Source organism: Pongo abelii, chromosome 1 (genome assembly GCF_028885655.2).
Source record: "Pongo abelii isolate AG06213 chromosome 1, NHGRI_mPonAbe1-v2.0_pri, whole genome shotgun sequence".
Classification (NCBI taxonomy): Eukaryota; Metazoa; Chordata; class Mammalia; order Primates; family Hominidae; genus Pongo; species Pongo abelii.
In genome coordinates this window covers 87,940,919-87,959,142 of record NC_071985.2, presented here as the reverse complement: position 1 = coordinate 87,959,142, position 18,224 = coordinate 87,940,919, and the positions used below count along the sequence as shown (strand labels likewise).

Sequence of the window (18,224 nt, the reverse complement as noted above, 5' to 3'; positions counted from 1 at the left end):
ACAGAACAGAAGTTCATCTCACGACCATCCCCCCAATCATTACTCCTAACTGTACAGTCAAATGATTATGAGCGGCTTTGGCCAATAATGACAGCTCTACAGGATTTCATTTTTAAAAGCCTGTATCAAGCATAGATAAAGTGCTCAGTACTGTGCTGTGGACCATGGACCATGTAAGGGAGATTAGTTCTTCTTAAAGTCCTTGCACTTTGGAATGGAATCCAGATTTTAATAATTTGGTAATTAACTTCTGGAAGGCTTACTTTATATACAGTGCCTTTTCTTGGGCTCTGTGAATAACCACTGTCAACTATATTCATTACTTTGACATTCATTTATCACCCTCCTATGTCCTGGTCTCTTTTCTTGGGTAGAAATGTGTGTCAGTCATATTTCTTGCTCTCATGAAGGGCATGGCCTGTGGGATAAATAAATAATCAACCAATCAACAGTGAGTGATAATAGAGGCTTGCATATTGCTGTAGTAACCAACTCTGGGGGAGGATATGGGAAGCGGGAGTTGGCTTCACTGTGTAGAAGTGTGAGCAGATATTTCAAGAATAAACAAGAGTTCACCAGGCAGATGGTGTGGGGAGGGCATTTTAGGCATAGGGAATAGCAAATGCAATTACATGGAAGTGTGGAAAACTATGGCATGTTTAACTTGCATGTGGGGGAGTTCCAGAAATATCCTTTTGTGAGCAGAATTTAAGTGGACTTGCCGTGAGAACAAATGTGTTTGTTACATGGTGTTTTAGATTTTGCATTTTTGTATTGTGGTAAAATATACATGACAAAATTTACCATTTTAGGCCGGGCGCGGTGGCTCACGCCTGTAATACAAGCACTTTGGGAAGCTGGGGCGGGCAGATCACCAGTCTGGCCAAAATGGTGAAACCCCGTTTCTATTTAAAATACAAAAATTAGCCAGGCATGGTGGCAGGTGCCTGTAATCTCAGCTACTCGGGAGGCTGAGGCAGGAGAATTGCTTGAACCTGGGAGGCAGAGATTGCAGTGAGCTGAGATTGCGCCATTGCACTCCAGCCTGGAGGACAAGAGTGAGACTTCATCTGAAAAAAAAAAAAAAAAAAATTCCATTTTAACCCTTTTTAAGTGTACGGTTCTGTGGCATTAAATACATTTACATTGCTGTACAACAATCACCACCATCCATCTCCAGAACTTTTTCATCTTGCAAAGATGAAACTCTGTACCTGTTAAACAACTTCCATTTCCCCTTCTGCTCAGCCCCTATTATTTGTCTCTATAGGTTTGATAACCCTAGGGACTTCATATAAGTGGAATCATAGAGTATCTTCCATTTGTCATCAAGATTCATCCATGTTGTAGCATATGTCAGAATGTCCTAACTTTTTAAGGCTGAATAATATTCCATTGTATGTATACACCACGTTTTGTGAATCCATTCATCCATTGATAGACATTTGGGTTGCTTCTACCTTTTGGTTGTTGTGAATAATACTGCTGTGAACATGGGTATACTCAGATTTTGTATCTTACTGTCTAAATTTTTAGACTCTCACATAATACATGCAAAAGGACTTTCTGAAAACCCTTTATGAGACAGTACCTTTGGTAGAGGTGCTTATGGTTTTGTTGTGGAGATCTGCTCACACTCCTGAAACCAAGACAGTAGACAGAATATGACTGGAATGCCCAGCAGCACTATCAGAGTCCACTTTTAAATTTCCTGTGATCATTTGCAAGAAGCGAAGCTCCAAAGCTCCTTCTAGAGAGGTAGTGAACACAGTCAAGGACTTACAGAGCCTGGCATACTGTTTGCCTTTGCAAACTGAATCCTCTCCCCTTGGTGAAGTTGCCTCTGAGCACCTTGACTCATAAGCAGGTCTTGGCTGACATCTCTAAGCATTGCAGAGACAGTGAGAAGGACTTGGCAAAATGAATTTTATGGTTAAGAATGAGGGAGACATGCTTCCTATGAAGCAGGTGAGAGAGTGTATCACCAGCCAAATTATTTCTGGCCAAGGTGACTGAAGAACCAAGGATCCTGTTTTTTCTCTCTCTCTCTCTTTATTGCTTGCTTGCTCTCCCTCTCTCTCTCTATGTGTGTGTGTGTGAGAAATCCATGGATATGTTAATATACATATATTTTTTTAACATATATATATTATATATGTTAAAAAATCAGGTATTTTCAAACATCCAGGGATTCTTTAGGGAGCTACACATTTTTGTGACAACAGACTGTTAAATGTGTGAGGAGCATCTGATGGCCCCAGCCCTTCCCCTGGACTCTGAGGAAGTAATTCTATTCCTTCTGTTTCTGAAGTACAGCCTCAGGTTCAGGGCTGGCTGGTCCCTTCATGAGATGCCCACTCTGCTGTTGCAGACTTCTGGCTTCCCCTTCTTGGATACTCAGTGACCAGGATGGAGATATACAGTGTTAGGAGGCAGTTTCGGAAGTTGGGAAAAAGGAGGCACTGGAATGTCAGGAGATGATTAGAAATGAGGCTGCTTATCTGTCAGCAGCTTTCCAACTTCTCATCGATGTTCTTACTCATGTCTTACATTGAGTGTTCACTCCTAGCTCCTGTTGGATGCTCTTCCCAGCTTCCCCTTCCTGGACCTCACTGACTGGCACAGCACATTAAGTTCCAAGGCCACTATTCCAAAACAAGGTCCCAAGGCTCTGTTTGTGAAACCCCAAACACTTTGCCCTGGCCTTTCCAGTCTGCAGATGGTGTTCCAGGACTTGCATTATTTTGTTCCCTGAAAGGTCAATTCCTGCAGGGCTTCATCTGTCCAGGCTGGTGGGGCTCTAGCTGGCAAAGCAAATGCATCAGATCAGCCTGGCCATATTCAGGGAGGGCCAGGCCCGTTGGCACACACTGCAGGGCTGGCATGGGCTTTGTGGGAGGCTGGTCTGAGCCACAGACGGTGGCACCAGCAGTCTTGTTTGTTCTTCAGCCCCTGGCAAAGCCTGAGCAAATTGGATTGCTGTCCTGTGGAACACAGATGCTTCCTCCAGAGCCCACCTGCCCAGGCAGTGCTCCACCTTGGAGCAGCACAGTCAGTTTGGGAAAAAGGAGGACTTGTCCCTGAGAGCCCCTTGTCTTCTCCATTCTTATGGTTACTCCATTATCTCCCCTCTGTCCAAATTCATTTTTTCACCCCTCAGTGAACACAATAACATGTTGTCCAAGTGAAGCATAATTGCCATATAAACAAATGGCTTAATGATAATATTCAAGCATTTTCAGATACTTGATTTCCTCTTATTTTCCTAGTTTCCAACATAATTGCAAGTTAATTTTAATTTTTCTATTGGAAAAGGTATGGGACATCTGACCAGCAGGCAGGTGGGGAAGATGCAGAGTGCGTCCAACCTAAGAGTCCTTATAAATAGCGCTCAGGCAGTTCTGGCAGCCGTGATGGGACCTGGAGGCCTATTTCCTGCCTCTCTTGTCCATCTTCATTTTGAAGGACTCCAGAGCATTCCACCAGCTGTTGTAAGGAGCACCTGTGTTGTCACCATCATTGAGGTTTTGGGAGAAATCATTTGGTCTTGCTTTTCCATGCAGTGACTGTGCCCACAGACCCTATAAGAGCCATTGGGAACTATGTGCATGGTGATTGAATTAGAGGCCTGTTTCCAGTTCTAAAGAGAAAGTTCAGTTGCACTTTTGAGTTATTAAGACGAAGGTATTAAAAGGCATGGCCAAGCCTGCCAAAATACTAACTGTAGAAATAGATAAGTTTTCAGATACACAAGCAAGGAGCTGGCTGGGTGCCTCTTGCTATGCTTGGGTGAGAAATGATTAATAAAGGCCACAGAGAGAGTGAAACCAACAGGGAGGTGGACCAAGCAAGAAAGAGAGATATGGTCAACTACAACATTCTTCCAGAAATATAAGACATTTAAGGTTATGGCATAGCAGGCAGTATGTTCTCTAAAACCAGGACTGGGGAGAATGATGTAGTGTTTTGCAGAGGTAGGTACTTGATATTTCTGCTTTGATTTTGTTGTTAGAAAAGAGAAGTATATGGGGCATATGAAAGTGATATACTGTAAGAGACCAAAGACAATAAAACAGTTGAGATCCAACCTGTCTAGGGTAGGTTTTGTCCTCTTCTGGGTGTTTCTGGGACTCTTCAGCCTTTAACTTCCACCTGAGTGCATCAGACACACTCTTCTGTATTCCTTTGGCCAGCAGGAGCAGCCTGATTTTAGTGACTCACTCAGAAGGGAGGTGCAGCTGGAAGGTTGTGTTTATTAAAGCCCAAGTGACTGGAGGTAAACGCAGGTGTGGTCAGGAAATGTAGCTGGTTCACCTCTCAGTAGGCACAAGGCCAAAGTCAGCCGACTTGCAGATTGTAATTGCCGGTTCTCCCACCCAGAGGTTATTTAAGTTCATCCAGCACTGCAGCTGAGCAGAATGCTGCAGTCAGGGTGACACACTGCAAACTGGAGCCATGTCCTCAAGTGCATGCCAATCAAACCAACTTTAACCTTCGCTGGTTTGTGGCTGCTGACCTAGAGAGGAATTTGTTATATGGCTGAGATCCTGTCCTACCTAAGCCAGACTCCAGTGCAAAAAAAAAAAAAAATCCTGTCAGATGCACCTCTTCTTCTCTGTCTCCATCTCCCTCTCTGCCTCCCGTTTCCCCTTTACTCTTTACTGTTAGTTGGCCTGGGGTTCCTGGGCTGAAGCAGAGTTTCCTTCTGTCTCTGTGTGTTTGCTGCTCTGGTTTGCTCTTCTTCCAGGGCCCCTTGGTAAAAGAAGAGCTGCTGACAGGGTAGAGTGGAGGTGGGGAAGTGACTACCAGACTGGGAGTGATGTAGGTTGTGGTCATCAGTGATGTAGGTTGCTGTCACCAGGACACTCAAATCAGCTGTGACCAGAGCCTGCAATGACAAAGTGAAGAAGGATCTCTTACCTCAGTTAGTGAGGTCCTATTCTTGTAGAGACAAGAATGTTTCTTGTAGAAAAAGATAGGCCAAGAAGTATCAACAATAACTCTGTACAGTGGAATAGAAGATCTGAGATTTTAGTGAAAAGGATAGACTCAGGACAGTAGGAAGCTCTGAGTTGAGTTTATAACATCAGAATATTAAAAGGCACAGTGAAGAGAAGGTTCTGGATTTCTAATGAGATTTCCAAAGTAGGCTATGTTTTTATCTCATTAGGATGGATTAAGTTCATGCCTATCAACACTAACTGTAGAAATAATTAGGTTTCAGATGCACTGTCAAGGTGTTAGGTGCCTTTTTCCAGGCTTGAGTGGCAACATGGTAGGAGAAGGTCTTGAGTATAAAAGGTCCCGGAGAAGGGATGTGGGTGGGCTTTGTGTCTTGTGTTTCTTAATTTTTAATCTGTAGCCCAGATGTTTGATTAGAGAGCTTGCAAGTGAAGTTTGCTAGGTGGTGATAGTAAGATGGGAATCAGATGAAAATGGTTTTAATAAACTGGAGAAGTGCTCGAAATGAAGTTCACTGAGGAGAATGTAGAATTATACCACCAGTTATGAATAGCTACACAAATGTAAGAGATGGCTATGAATGAACAAATATACCAGAAAGACCTGAGATTGAGGGTGACGCCAACATCCATCAGCAGTATGGGTCTGTGGTTGGAGCATCCCTGTCTAGGACTACAAATAAGAGTTCAAAACACAGGGGTTGTCACTATATACCCCATGAATATGTACAATTATTTGTCAATTAAAAATATAACTAAATAAAACTTAACAAATACATGATTTGTGAGGCCATATCTTTTCTAGATGTGCCAAAATCTTCAGGCTAACAGGGCTGTGGGTAGACTTGTAGACTGACTCACAGATAAAGGATATTTGAAATTGAACTTGTAGAGAGTAATTTAGAATTCATAATTATCTTTCAGTGTGTAAAAAACCCTGATGTGAAGATTGGTGCCAGCTGTTAGTCTTTGCTGAGGATGGAATGTAGTTTCTGCAGCCTTTGATGAGACACTAGGAATACTTGCCTGACCGTGGAAGTCATTAAATGATAGAATGAGTTATTGAGGGAAAGTTCTGATTTTTTATGGGATATTCCAAGTAGGCTATGTTTTTATCTCATGAGAGTAGATGGGCCTCATCTACCCTAGCTGATGGCTGAGAAGTGGTATAGACTATTCAGAGTCCCGTTTCTAACCCAGAGATTGCCTGAGACATCCACCTGCTTTTACATCCCCCGAGGTGCTCCCTGCCCCCAGGAGCTGTTCCCCACACCTGTCTGGGGACCTTTTTTCCAGGCATGGGCTAGCTGGGTCTGTATAGATGCACTGATCTCATCAGATTGCACTTTCTTTTTGTTTTCTTCTTTCTTGCAGTATGAGTTTAAAGCCAAGAACATCAAGAAGAAGAAAGTGAGCATTATGGTTTCAGTGGATGGAGTGAAAGTGATTCTGAAGAAGAAGAAAAAGGTAAGTAGCTCTGAACCAGAATCTGAGGTGAAGAGGAAAGCAGGGGAGGTAGGCATGGGGTAACTTTTTCTTCTGGGCCCGCCTCCAGAAAGAATCCCTCCCTTATCTGGCAAGCTCTTCTGCTTTGAGCAGCAATGGTGCTGACAGGCTGCAGCAGAGTGTAGGGAGAGGCGAGGCCAAAGGCCTAGTCACCAGTTGGCTCAGTCAGTCCTGGTACCCCAGGTGATGGGAGTCACCTCCTGTCATCCATGCCTTCAACCCCCCCCTCCCCATTTTCGTACCTTTATCTTAGAGTTTTGAATTCTGATGGCAGGAAATATTTTCAATTTTAGTGAGAATAGCACGGTTCAGTGGGATTGGGCAGCGAGAGGAGGCTTCCTCAGCAGCTGTCCCCTTCAATTGCAAGAGCATCCTTCAGTCCCACCCCAGGTGCCATGCAGCCCCCTCCCTTGTGTGTCCTTGCATCCTCCTGTTGCAGCCCATATTTACATCGTCCCTCAAGACCCAGCCACTACTGCTGCTCCGTGTGCGGGGATGGTGGGGTGTGGCCAGGTCGGGAGGACGGGCAGGGGGATTGATCCATTCAGTGTGAGTTGGGGAGAGACAAGCAAGTGAGCATATGTTGTTTAAACACTTGTCTGTTTTGTGCCAGTTGTATGTGGTTGTGGCAGGTAACATTAACCCCTTGGAAAGGCTAGATTCATATGGTGGAAGGATGTGTGTTTTCAAAAAGAAACAGAAAAGAGCTTGGCTGATTGAGGATATATGAGGAGCCCTTTTTGTCTCTGCTTCTCAATTCTGCTGATATTTTAATTTTTTATTTATGATGCCTTTGTTTTACATTTATTGATGGTAGCACCATATCATAGTCCTCCATAGACCTACTGAGCTTCTTTTGGTTCCAAATCTCAGTTGCTCTTAATTCAAATGGGACTTAAAGCAGACCTTGAATGTCGGGGCTAGAGGGAGAGAGTGTGGAGGTTATGGAAGCAAAGACAAATGAATCATAGTAGGCAACATAAATTTGAAGAACCATATAGCTGAGAGGGATCTTAAAGGGCACTTGTCATATCAATCCATGGGCTTAAATCTTGTTTATAATGTCCGTACAAGGGGCATTGTCCAGTGTATGATTGGACACCTGTAGCAATGGGAAATTTACTACTTCCTGAGGCAGCCGCTTTCCTCTCTGGATGGTTACAAAGGTCTCATATATTTATCCAAAACTTATTCTTTCATGCTCCCTCAATACTTTCATTGGTGGTTTTAGAAAGTGTTTTATGGCTATGATGCTGCAAGTATGTAGAAAAAAGATACACTGTTTATAAAGAACCACCTTCTTCAAAATTCACAAGTATAGGGAATTAAATGTCTTTGCCTTTGTAAACCTTTACTGTGTGCATGGGCCCCATCTTGTTCTTCCTCTGGGGACATCTGTTTTGCTTCTTCTCCTCTCACATGTATGTACAGAGTAGACAGTCACGGGACGGTCTTTAGAGTATTGTCCTCTAGGGGTTCCTGAGCAGGACATCAAGCTGAGGCCTGTCAAGCCCTGGGCCTGTTAAAGAAATCATGGATGACAACAATATGAATTTGAGCAAAAGATGTCCTCAGAGGAAAAAAATGGGCTAATTTTGTCATGTGTGTAAGATTGCTTTCCTCAGCAATCCGCGGCTGACACTCCCAGAATCTTCCCACCACCCCACTACACATCCACTTCTGACTATCTTTGTTTGCCTTTCTTTCCTTCCTTCCTTCCTTCCTTCCTTCTTTCTTTCTTCTTGCTGGAGTTTCGTTCTTTTGCCCAGGCTGGAGTGAAGTGGTGCAATCTTGGCTCACTGCAACCTCCACCCCCTGGGTTCAACTGATTCTCCTGCCTCAGCCTCCCGAGTAGCTGTGATTACTGGCGCCTGCCACCACGCCCAGCTACTTTTTATATTTTTAGTAGAGACAGGGTTTCGCCATGGTGGCCAGGTGGTCTCGAACTCCTGACCTCAGCTGATCCACCCACCTCAGCCTCCCAAAGTGCTAGGATTACAGGCATGAGCCACTGAGCCCAGCCTGTTGACTTTCGATTAGGTTAAATGTAAACACCTGCTGTCCTAGCGGCTGCTCTGTTCCTTTCAGGTATCTTCATACACCTCTGTTGTTGTCCATCATGGGGCCACTTCATAGTTTTGCCCTTAGGGCACAGTCTTGTTTCTCACCTCACTGTCTCTCCCATGTACCTTTACCACATATGGTGGCTTCCCCACTGTGCATGTGAGAAAACTGAGGTTGGATCACATGACACAGTGTGTGCTGAGGTATCACCTTGAGAGAAGCCTCTCTGCCTCCACTAAGCACATGAAAGCCAGGCTGGAGTAGCATCTCCCTGAGGGAGTGCATGAGACCTCGTGACTCACTTTGAAACTACGTCCTGGGTAATCTCCAGTGTGGCTTCATCGTCCTGCTGGCCCAGAAAAAAAGATGGTCTAGCAGGTCTTTCCTAGATCTAACTCTTCTGATGCCAGGCTTGGGAAAAGGGAGCCGCCCATCTTGTTTCCTGCACCCACACTTAGTGTCCGTTCCAGGGCCGTGGCTGTGATTTGAATAATGCCTTTAACCACGGGGTTCATTTTACATCATCTCTGACAGATGAATGCACATTAACAGCAATCAGCCTTTTTGTCATCTTGTTCTCATATGACAGTTCTCTGGTATCTTAATGCTACCACCACACTCAGACACATGCACACTTTCTCTCTCTGCTTATAGAATTGAGAGAGGTGAGAGTAGACATGCTATTGTGTAAATGCACAATTTTCGCCAAGGAAATGGAATACTTGGCAAATGTCACTGATCACCATCATGACTGGGTTAAGAACTAGAGCTCTTTGCCAAGTAGCTGTAGGTGTAGAGACAGCCGTAGCCTGTATTCAGCTGTGAGGCAATGGTTCCATGTACAGCCTGACATTGCCCACTGATTCGTTGGTGCTTGTGCCAGGCTAGTGGGTAAAAACGTTGAATAGTCCTCTCCTCCCACAGTTAGCTTGTTGATTTTCACTAGGTCAGTGTGACAAGCTGGGAGGAACCTCCAGCCCAGATGAGAAGACCTGGGTTTCAGTCCTGGCTCTACCCTTCCTGGCCTGTGGTTCTAAGCATGTTATTTTGCTTCTCTCAGCTTCAACTGTGAAGAGTTCAATTAGGTGATCAATTTAACTCTTCTAGCTCAGATACTCTGTGCCAGCTCTGTAACCATGCTTTTTGGTGTTTGTGTGTATATATAGGTCACCTGTATGTATTTAGGTCTTTGAGAATCTACTGAACTACCAAAAAAAAAAAAAAAAAAAACCCACAAAAAACAGCCCCTGGAGTCTGAGTGGGTCACTATGTTGTTTCCCAATCTTCTAGAGCAGGAGGGGACCCTCTGAGGTCCAACATCTCTGAGGCAGCCATCTCAGCCTCCTCTCTCTCCCAGCCTGTCTGTAATTGGTGAATGGTGATGTGTTTCCTGGCTGAGAACTGTGTTTACAGTGAGTCCCTGCCCTCCAGTGAACTTTTTAAGGGCAAGGGCAGGAGCCATCTTTGTAAGCCCAGCACTTGCCTGGGCACCAGACACATGTAGTATGTTTTCAGTAATCATGGCTGTTCACTAGCTGCTTGATTGAACATTATTTGTGTGTAATAATATCATTAAATTATGAGAAAATAAATACTTAGCAATTGGATCAAATGAAGTCTAGTTTGTTACCTTTATCATATTGTCCTCCCTCTTTTTCTTCCTGTCAATCTGCCAGTTTAAAAGGAAAAAAAAAAAAAAAAAGGATGAGATCCTTTCTCAAATACAGGAAGGCTTCCATAAAAATTGCTAATTCCATAGTATTAATTGTAGGATTTGTTCAGGTGACTGTAATCTTCAGGTGCGTTATACTAGTGTAGGCAGTGGCCAAATATAATCAACTCTCATTGAGATGTAAAAAACATCTTTTTGGTTATAATAACAAATACCTAAAAATGCTGTCATCTTGAACTGACGCCAACAGATAATGAATCTCAAATTCTTTATGAATCTTAGGTTGAATTTGTGATGTAAACCCAGTTACTAAGATAATTAGCTGTACTTTGATGTCTCTCAACCAGTACATTTTGTTCAACTCGCATCTAGGCTCAAGTAATTATCTTTTCCATGTATATATAATGATTAGTTATTATAATACTGGAATCATGCTATAGCACCATTTGCTAGGGAGTGGAATCCTGAATAAGAAAGACTAGCCTTGAACTTCATCCAAGGGATTTTTCTAATAAAGGACCCAAAGGGCTTCAGTTTTATATGGTTTCTCTTATGAACCAATAACTTTGTTGGGATCCCCTAAGGCAACATTCTAAAAAGGCTCCATCATTTTCATTAACAAATATTCATTGTGTGCCTACCATGTTCAAGGATCTGCATAGGTTACATAAGGATATTAGATATGAACCCTTCCCTGCAAAATTATTCTTTGTCACTGTATGCACACATAGGTCTATTACAGGTTTTATAAGATTGCATTGTAGTTATTTATCTCTTTCCCCCATAGGTTGTTAGCTTTAGGGGGCAGGGACCATGTCTTCCCTCAAATCTTATTTCATCTGTTTGGAAAAGTAGAAGACCAGAGGGAGCAAACTGATGTAAGTAATTACACACTAAGGTGATAATGAGAACAGCTAATAGTAATAGCTAACACTGATGTGGAGTACGTGCTATTGCCCAGGCCTTGTTTGATGCATGTTTACACTTAACAAATCCTCACAACTGTCCTATTAGGTAGATACCATTCTTATAATTGTTCAAAAGCAGTTTGAGCAACTTGCCTGAATCTCAGATCCTATCAGTGGTGAAGTCGAGGTTCGAACTTTGTCTTACTTAAATCCCAAGCAGGTTCTTTCCACTGCTCTGTTGCTGTGTGTGTGACTGATCTTTTTGGACCCCTTTGGATAATAATCACTCCATAGGAAATGCCTAATTAATTAAGCCAGAGTCTTTAACTCCTAACCTGTACTCTGTCATGGGTGTATTACATCACAGGGAAACTATGTTCCTGCGCAAACAGTAGTGCTGGTTACTATGGAAACACAGAAGTCAGATCGAATTAAGAAAAGGAGGCACTCAGAATTATAGAACCAGAATTTAGGAGACTTAAAAAATGATTTGGCCTGATCCTCTAATTGAATAGATGTAGCAACAGGATAAGAGAAGTCCAGTGACTGTCCCTAGGACCCCCAGGTAGTTACTGACAGCCAGGGTGTGAATCTAGGCCCTAAACTTCATCCAATCTTCTTTCCACCATGCTGTGTTTCTTGGCCTTCTTTATTTTCTGCTACTTTAAAAACAGGCCTATTAGGAATTGTGCACATCGTGGGAGGATTTATTACTGCTTCAATTTTGAAATGCACATTCCTGTATCCATAGGTTATACCTGAAGGAGAGAGATAGCTTTATTTTCAGTGTAATCCCATTCTATCTAGAAGCATGGAGAACTTGTCAAACTGAGTTTATATGGCCTTTGCAAGTTTTTTTTTTAAGTCACCACTGCTATTAGGTGCCTGAATAATGCTGCATGAATAATGGTGAAGCTTGTAGGCTTTGTGATATGCCTACTGATAATTTCTAGTAGGGATAGGAAATGAATGTCAGTACAAATTTCTCCTCTACTTTAGCATTCCTGAGGAAGGGCTTCAAAGATGCCATATCCATTTCCACATGTCAAAAGGAGAAAGGACCACTGTGATAATTATTCCTGACTCTGTTTTCTCTTCTTGGCACGGTTCCAGGAAGACTTACCTCTAAACCAGTTCCCATATAACATTCCTTGCCAGGAGCTTTTAGAATGATAAAGTGGCTGTGAATTTCCATGGAGGACTTGACATTTGCACTCAACCGATTAAGGAAAGAGAAGGTCCTATATCAAAGACGCGCTTACCCCATTCAGTGGTCTTACAAAAGCATACAGAGCAAGCCCTTTATCCCCTTCCTCTGTGGAAAGCAAAGAACTTCCTGGCAGTGGACAGTGAAAGACTGATTTCATCATTTGGAGTTGCAGACCATGGGACTGCAGGTAGAAGAGTTGGATTTTATTTATCACTGGACTAGGTGGCCTTGGAGGGAAATAAGTCAACTTCTCTGAGCCTCAGTGTTCATCTTTAAGGTGGAGACCAATTTTAGTAATCTAAAAGCGTTATGTAGTTCTTTCCCTAAATGGAGGAAAGGACTTTTTTCCCCCATATCAACTATGAAAATGAAAAATGAAGCAGATACAGATGACTTTCCTATATCTTTGCTTTCTCACCTTCTCACTTTCTGTGTTAGTCTAGGTCCTCTGAGAAGCAGATACCAAGACAGTGTTAAACGCCTGTGGGAGAAAAGGGGGAAGCATCTGAGAAAGGCTGGGAGGGCTGTCAGGCTGCAGAGAAGCCTGCCCCTGAGTGCAAGAGAGAGGGGAAGAAGGAAGGAAGGTTAGCAAAAGGTTCTTAGACTGCAATGCAGTCTGAGGAAGGCTTGGCAAGGTTTCAGGGTGTCCAGAAGCCAAAGTTGTCTGTCAGGATCCCCAAATCTCCCAGGGATGGGCCTGCCTTAGTATCCCTCCATTCTCAGTCACTGGCTGGAACAGTCCGTGGAAAGCACAGCTCCTGAACCAACACGATGATGAATTTCAGAGTGCAGCAGCTGGGGCCCTTGGGTGCACCTCCCTGTGACTGGAGGTCTGTGGTGCACTGTACACTCTATGATCACACCTTCCTTTCTCACTCCAGAAAATGTTTACTAACCGAGATATGAAGTTGAGCCTTCCTTCAAGTTAAGCTACTCCCACTGTCTCACTGACTTTTAAAAATACCCTGGAGTAAGGAATTTATAAACAAAGAGAAGAGGGGAAGGGAGGAGATGGCATAGAGAGAGAGACAGGTTAATAAACTCTAGTTTAGAGACCTCTTAAAAGGCTCAGCAATGCCATGGGTGTCCTTGGAGGGCACAGGAGTAAGAGAAGGGAGTTACACATATCCACATACAGAGTTGGGGCATGGCAGAATGCCAGGCAGTTGCCCCTAGGACTAATTAATCTGCTCTGCCAGGCATTCCCTCCCCACTCACAATTTTTTCTCCATTTGCTTTATTTCTGGAGTGAGTGAAGAGGCAGATCTTTGTCTCCCTGAGCACTTAGTGTATTGGGCTCGCCACTGCTGCTGCTGCTGCTAGTGCTCCTGCTCCAGCGGGAGCCCTGCCTGAGCCTGGACTTGTGGTGGAAGGAGGTTGAAGACCAGCCCTGCTGGTGCCCAGTCCTGCAGGTCCCCTGGGCTGTTTGCAGTAAATAAGCCTGTGAAGGGTCCCCTTACCCCAGAAGGCACTCAGAGAGGTGCTGACAGCTTTAGAGGTGCGTGTCCCCTCCTTTCCTCCTCTCTTTCTCCTATTCTTTCCTTCCACTCACATCTGAACTGAAAATGTCCTCATTTCCTGGCATGTCATGGAGACCACAGCTGATCCTGGACAGTGAGTAGCAAAACTGAAATTTCCCTCACACAGCTACCAAGACTCCAAGTCTTTATTTTCAAGGATTTTTTTGTTAAAAGAAAAAAAAAAAAGACTTCAAAGACAGTTAAACTGAGTTTGGCTGCAGTTATTGTTCAGTAATACATCTCTGTCCTATCTATTTTTGAAGCCAACTTTGATTTATAATCCCATAGGTCTGGGAAATTAGTTTTTCTTCCTATTTTTCTTCTCATTTCAAATTTTTTTTTTTCTAATTGTTTTTCCTTAGGAGAGTATTTCCATATAGAAAAGTGAGGGGGAGCTGGTTTGTTTGTGTTGTTTTGTTTTTTTTCTTTGAAATACTTGCAAAACAGAAGCAATAAGAGACACAATTTCAGACAGGAGACAGGAAGAATCAAATTGTTCTTGAATTAAGACATTGGTGACAATCATAAAGTCATGTGAGATACGTGAAGCAGGGCCTCCCTCTAAGTTAAGCCATTCATTATATTGCATTGCCTATGAATTGTGTCAGAGTAGTGGAATCAGCACTAGTCCAAACATCAGGAGAATTTGTTTTTACTCTTGGCTGGGCTGCTAACAAGGAGTGACACCTTGCTTGAGTGACTACACTCCTCAGGGTATTATTTGAAAGAGGTGCAGGGTGGGAGGGTTGGAGACCCTTTAGTTCTAAAGTTCTTGGACTATCATTCAGGCCTTGAGGAGATTGGGTTAAAAAGTTCCAACAGTGGCCGGGTGCGGTGGCTCACACCTGTAATCCCAGCACTTTGGGAGGCCGAGGCGGGCGGATCACCTGAGGTTAGGAATTCAAGACCAACCTGGCGAACATGGTGAAACCCCATCTCTACTAAAAATACAAAAATTAGCAGGGCATGGGGGTGCGTGCCTGTAGTTCCAGCTACTCAGGAGACTGAGGCAGGAGAATCGCTTGAACCCGGAAGGCGGAACTTGCAGTGAGCCAAGATCGCGTCACTGCACTCCAGCCTGGCGACAGAGTGAGACTCCGTCTCAAAAACAAAAAAAGCTCCAACAGTATTTGCATTAGCTTCTTGAATAACCAAAACATTGGTGAGTCCCTGTTACTCCCCAGACCCATTGAGTTATCTTGATGATTTCCTGATCTCTTCATAGATTTAATATTTTTCATCCAAGGATGAAGGTCTGTAAAGTGACAGGACTAGATTTTAATGAGATCTTCAGAAAAGGAAAATTAGTAAGTTGATGAAAAGATCTTTGTGGTTTTCTCCCTTTTCAGGACATTCTATATGGGTGCTGGGACCTCTTTTAAAAGTAAAGTATGTTTTGGCTTCTGTAGACCCTGCCAATGCTCATTCTTATTAAATTAACCCAAGGGGCCCTGGGAGCCTGGTTTCTCTGTCCTCCTATTCACATCTGCCAGAGAAAGAAAATAGTTGTTCTGTATTATTTTGCCTCATTATTCTTTCCTTTTAATGAATGTCTTAGTTACATTCTATAGAATTGCTGGGAAGAGTCTTGCCCAGGTTAGCTTTGATAATGGAGGCGCATTGCAAGGCTTGGAGGAAACATGAACTGGCGCCCGACGCATCCTCTCCCTCAGTGTTGCCGCTAGTATGAGTGGAAATAGAGTCACAGGTCACAAAAACTGTCCACCGTTACTGGGGCTCAGCCTAGACTCCACTTAGGATTTGATATTCCCCAAAGAGAGGAATCGATTGGGTAGAGTTGGGTCTTTTTACCGTAGAGCTCAATGATTGGGTGATTTAATGCCAGCCCCTTGCTGGCTCCCCATGGTCAGTCAGGTGGGGATCCCAACCCCAGACAGTCATGGCCAGATTAGCACAGTTGGCTTCCTCAGATGCGTGCAGCATAAACCAAATCACCCTCGTTCAGACCCTCTTTGGGGCTGCTTTCCTCAGAAGGGGACAGGACATGTGGCTGGTTGGGGTTTCACAGCCTCTTTGGTGTATTGGGTCATTGGCTCCTCTCAGTCACTTTGAAAATCACACCAGAGCTGCAAGGACTGTTGGGGGCAGACTATCCTGATGGTCCATGAGAGAAGTGAGGATGCATTTTCTCAGGAGGAAAGCACATCTGCTGATGCCCCACCAAGTGTTTAAGCCACTGTAGCCACTTCCTGAGTACGCTGAGGTGGGCCCTGGCCTGAGACAGTGGTTAACGGGACCATGATCAGTTGGCTGTCTTTGAAATGTCAAGAGACCTCCCTGTGCCAGGCCTGAGACTCCAGAGGAGTATGTGGTGTGTGAAAGAGACCCTCTGGTTGAGGATTTCAGTCCAGTCTTTCTTTGGTGTATAGCAGTGGCTCTCAACCCTAGGGTCACATCAGAACCAGTTGAAATGTTTGTTAAAGCTACAGATTATGGGGCCTCACCTCTGACCCACTGCATTCATGTCTCTCAAGAAGTGGAGTCGAGGCAACTGTAGTTTAAAAAAAAAAACAAAAAACTGATAGATATAGGAACCAGACTTTTGCTTCTGGAAAGACCAAGCAGATGCACTTTACCCTATTCTTCCTGCTAAGAAGTACAGCTGAGAACCCTAGACATTATATATAAAATCAACATCAGAAGATTTTGAGAGGTGGAGAGAGGGCAGCCTGGCTAGGAACCTAGGGACCCACAAATTACATAGTTGTGAATTCCCTGGGTTTCTTTTCACCTTATATATCCCAGATGCACAGCTGAAGAAGCTGGCAACTCACACATGCCAGTGGGAGCAGGCATGAAAGCCCCAACAAAAGCCTCCTCTCTCCAGCCAAAGAGGAGAAAAGGGGCAGCATAACAAGGCGGAAAACTGTCCACAATAACCACTCTCTTCCAGCCAAACAGTCCACGAAGATCGGCCTCACCGCCACCCAGGCCCCCGTGGCTGAGCCAGAGCCCGAGCCCAGGCTTCCACCCTTGCTGGGCTGTAATGAGGTGCCCCAACACCCCCTCCAGGTGGTGCCACAGAAGGCTGAGAAGAGTGCCAGGCTCTTCTTCCCTGCCAGCTGGTAATGAGTGTCCCACACCACCCTTCTCACTGCCGTTTCCCATGTGGTGTCTGTGGAGAAGCTACACTTCCACCACTGACCTGCAGTCATGAAGCCACTGACTGTGCATGTTGTCAGTGGATGCCATGTGGGAACTCCAAGGCACTCCTACCCCTACAAACTAGGGTGGTGTAATTGGAAGCCCAGTGGGGACCTAGAACTCCCACCCACACCCAGCAGTAATGAGGATCAGCAGAGGCCGAGTGGGAACCCAGCCTTAACTCCCTTCTGGGGGTGATAAGGTAGCATCCTACTCCTTCCCCTATTTAGTGTCACAGTAAGACAGTGAATGCAGAAAGTTTAAATAACAACCAAAGTCTTACAATACTCAGAATGTCTAGGCTTCAGTTGAAAATCACTCACTGTATCAGGAATGAGGAAAATCTCAACTTCTGTGAAAAAAAGACAATCAATTGGTGCTAACACCAAGATAACAGAGATATTAGAATTATCTGACAAAGATTTTGAGAGAGCCATCACAAAAATGCTTCCACGAGCAGCTACAAAATCTTTTAAAACAAATGAAAAAGTAGAGTCTCAGCAAAGAAAAAGAAATAACCAAATAGAGATATTAGAACTGAAAAATATAATAGCTAAAATAAACTCAGCAGATGGACTCCACAGCTTCATAAACATTGCTAACTGCATTAAATTAAAAGTGCAGGTAGAATATGTGGTCATGGCTATAGATGTGACTTAATTTAATATTTATGTCATAAAGATTTTGCCCGGAGATCAAACCATCTTTTAAGCATATTATTATATTTTGCTGTTTGAAGGACTACTATGGAGAACAATGATATTGGATGTTTACAATATGCATGCAGATATTTGGACTTTAACTCTGAAGAATTTCAGTGCATCAGTTGGAAACCAGCCTAATGTGCGCTCATTATGAGGTCATTAAAAAAAGTGCTGTAAACCAGTCTGCTGGGTTAGGAGGAGTGTCGTGGCTGGAACATTAAAAGGCTGTGTCTCTATGTGGCTGGAACATTAAAAGGCTGTGTCTTTATACCATGCTGATCAGGGATCCAGTTCATTTTACCAGGTTTTGGGGGGATCACTGGTAAGTAGAATACATACAAAGAAAATTCACTATGGTAGCAGGTAGTCTGGAAAACTTGTCTAGTGAGGGATGTTTACAAAACCTGAGATTATTTAGTATAAAGATGTTCTGGACTTGCTCTGTTTATGTATTTGAAGGGGTTCTTGCTTAGAAAAGAGATTAGTCTCCTTCTGTATTGTTCCAAATAGGTAA

At 43.7% G+C, this 18,224-nt stretch overlaps 1 protein-coding gene across 10 annotated transcripts in view; it reads left to right on the top strand.

Annotated features, from left to right (window-relative positions):
- Window positions 1-18,224, top strand: part of C1H1orf226 (chromosome 1 C1orf226 homolog) — a 319,795-nt gene that overhangs the window by 215,795 nt on the left and 85,776 nt on the right. For 7 of the 10 annotated variants that reach the window (XM_054526420.2, XM_002809868.5, XM_054526412.2 and 4 more), the window contains one exon: window positions 6,336-6,428. In XM_054526420.2, coding sequence (XP_054382395.1) covers window positions 6,336-6,428 — 93 coding nt within the window. The other 3 variants (XM_054526438.2, XM_054526443.2, XM_054526448.2) reach the window with 2 other exon arrangements.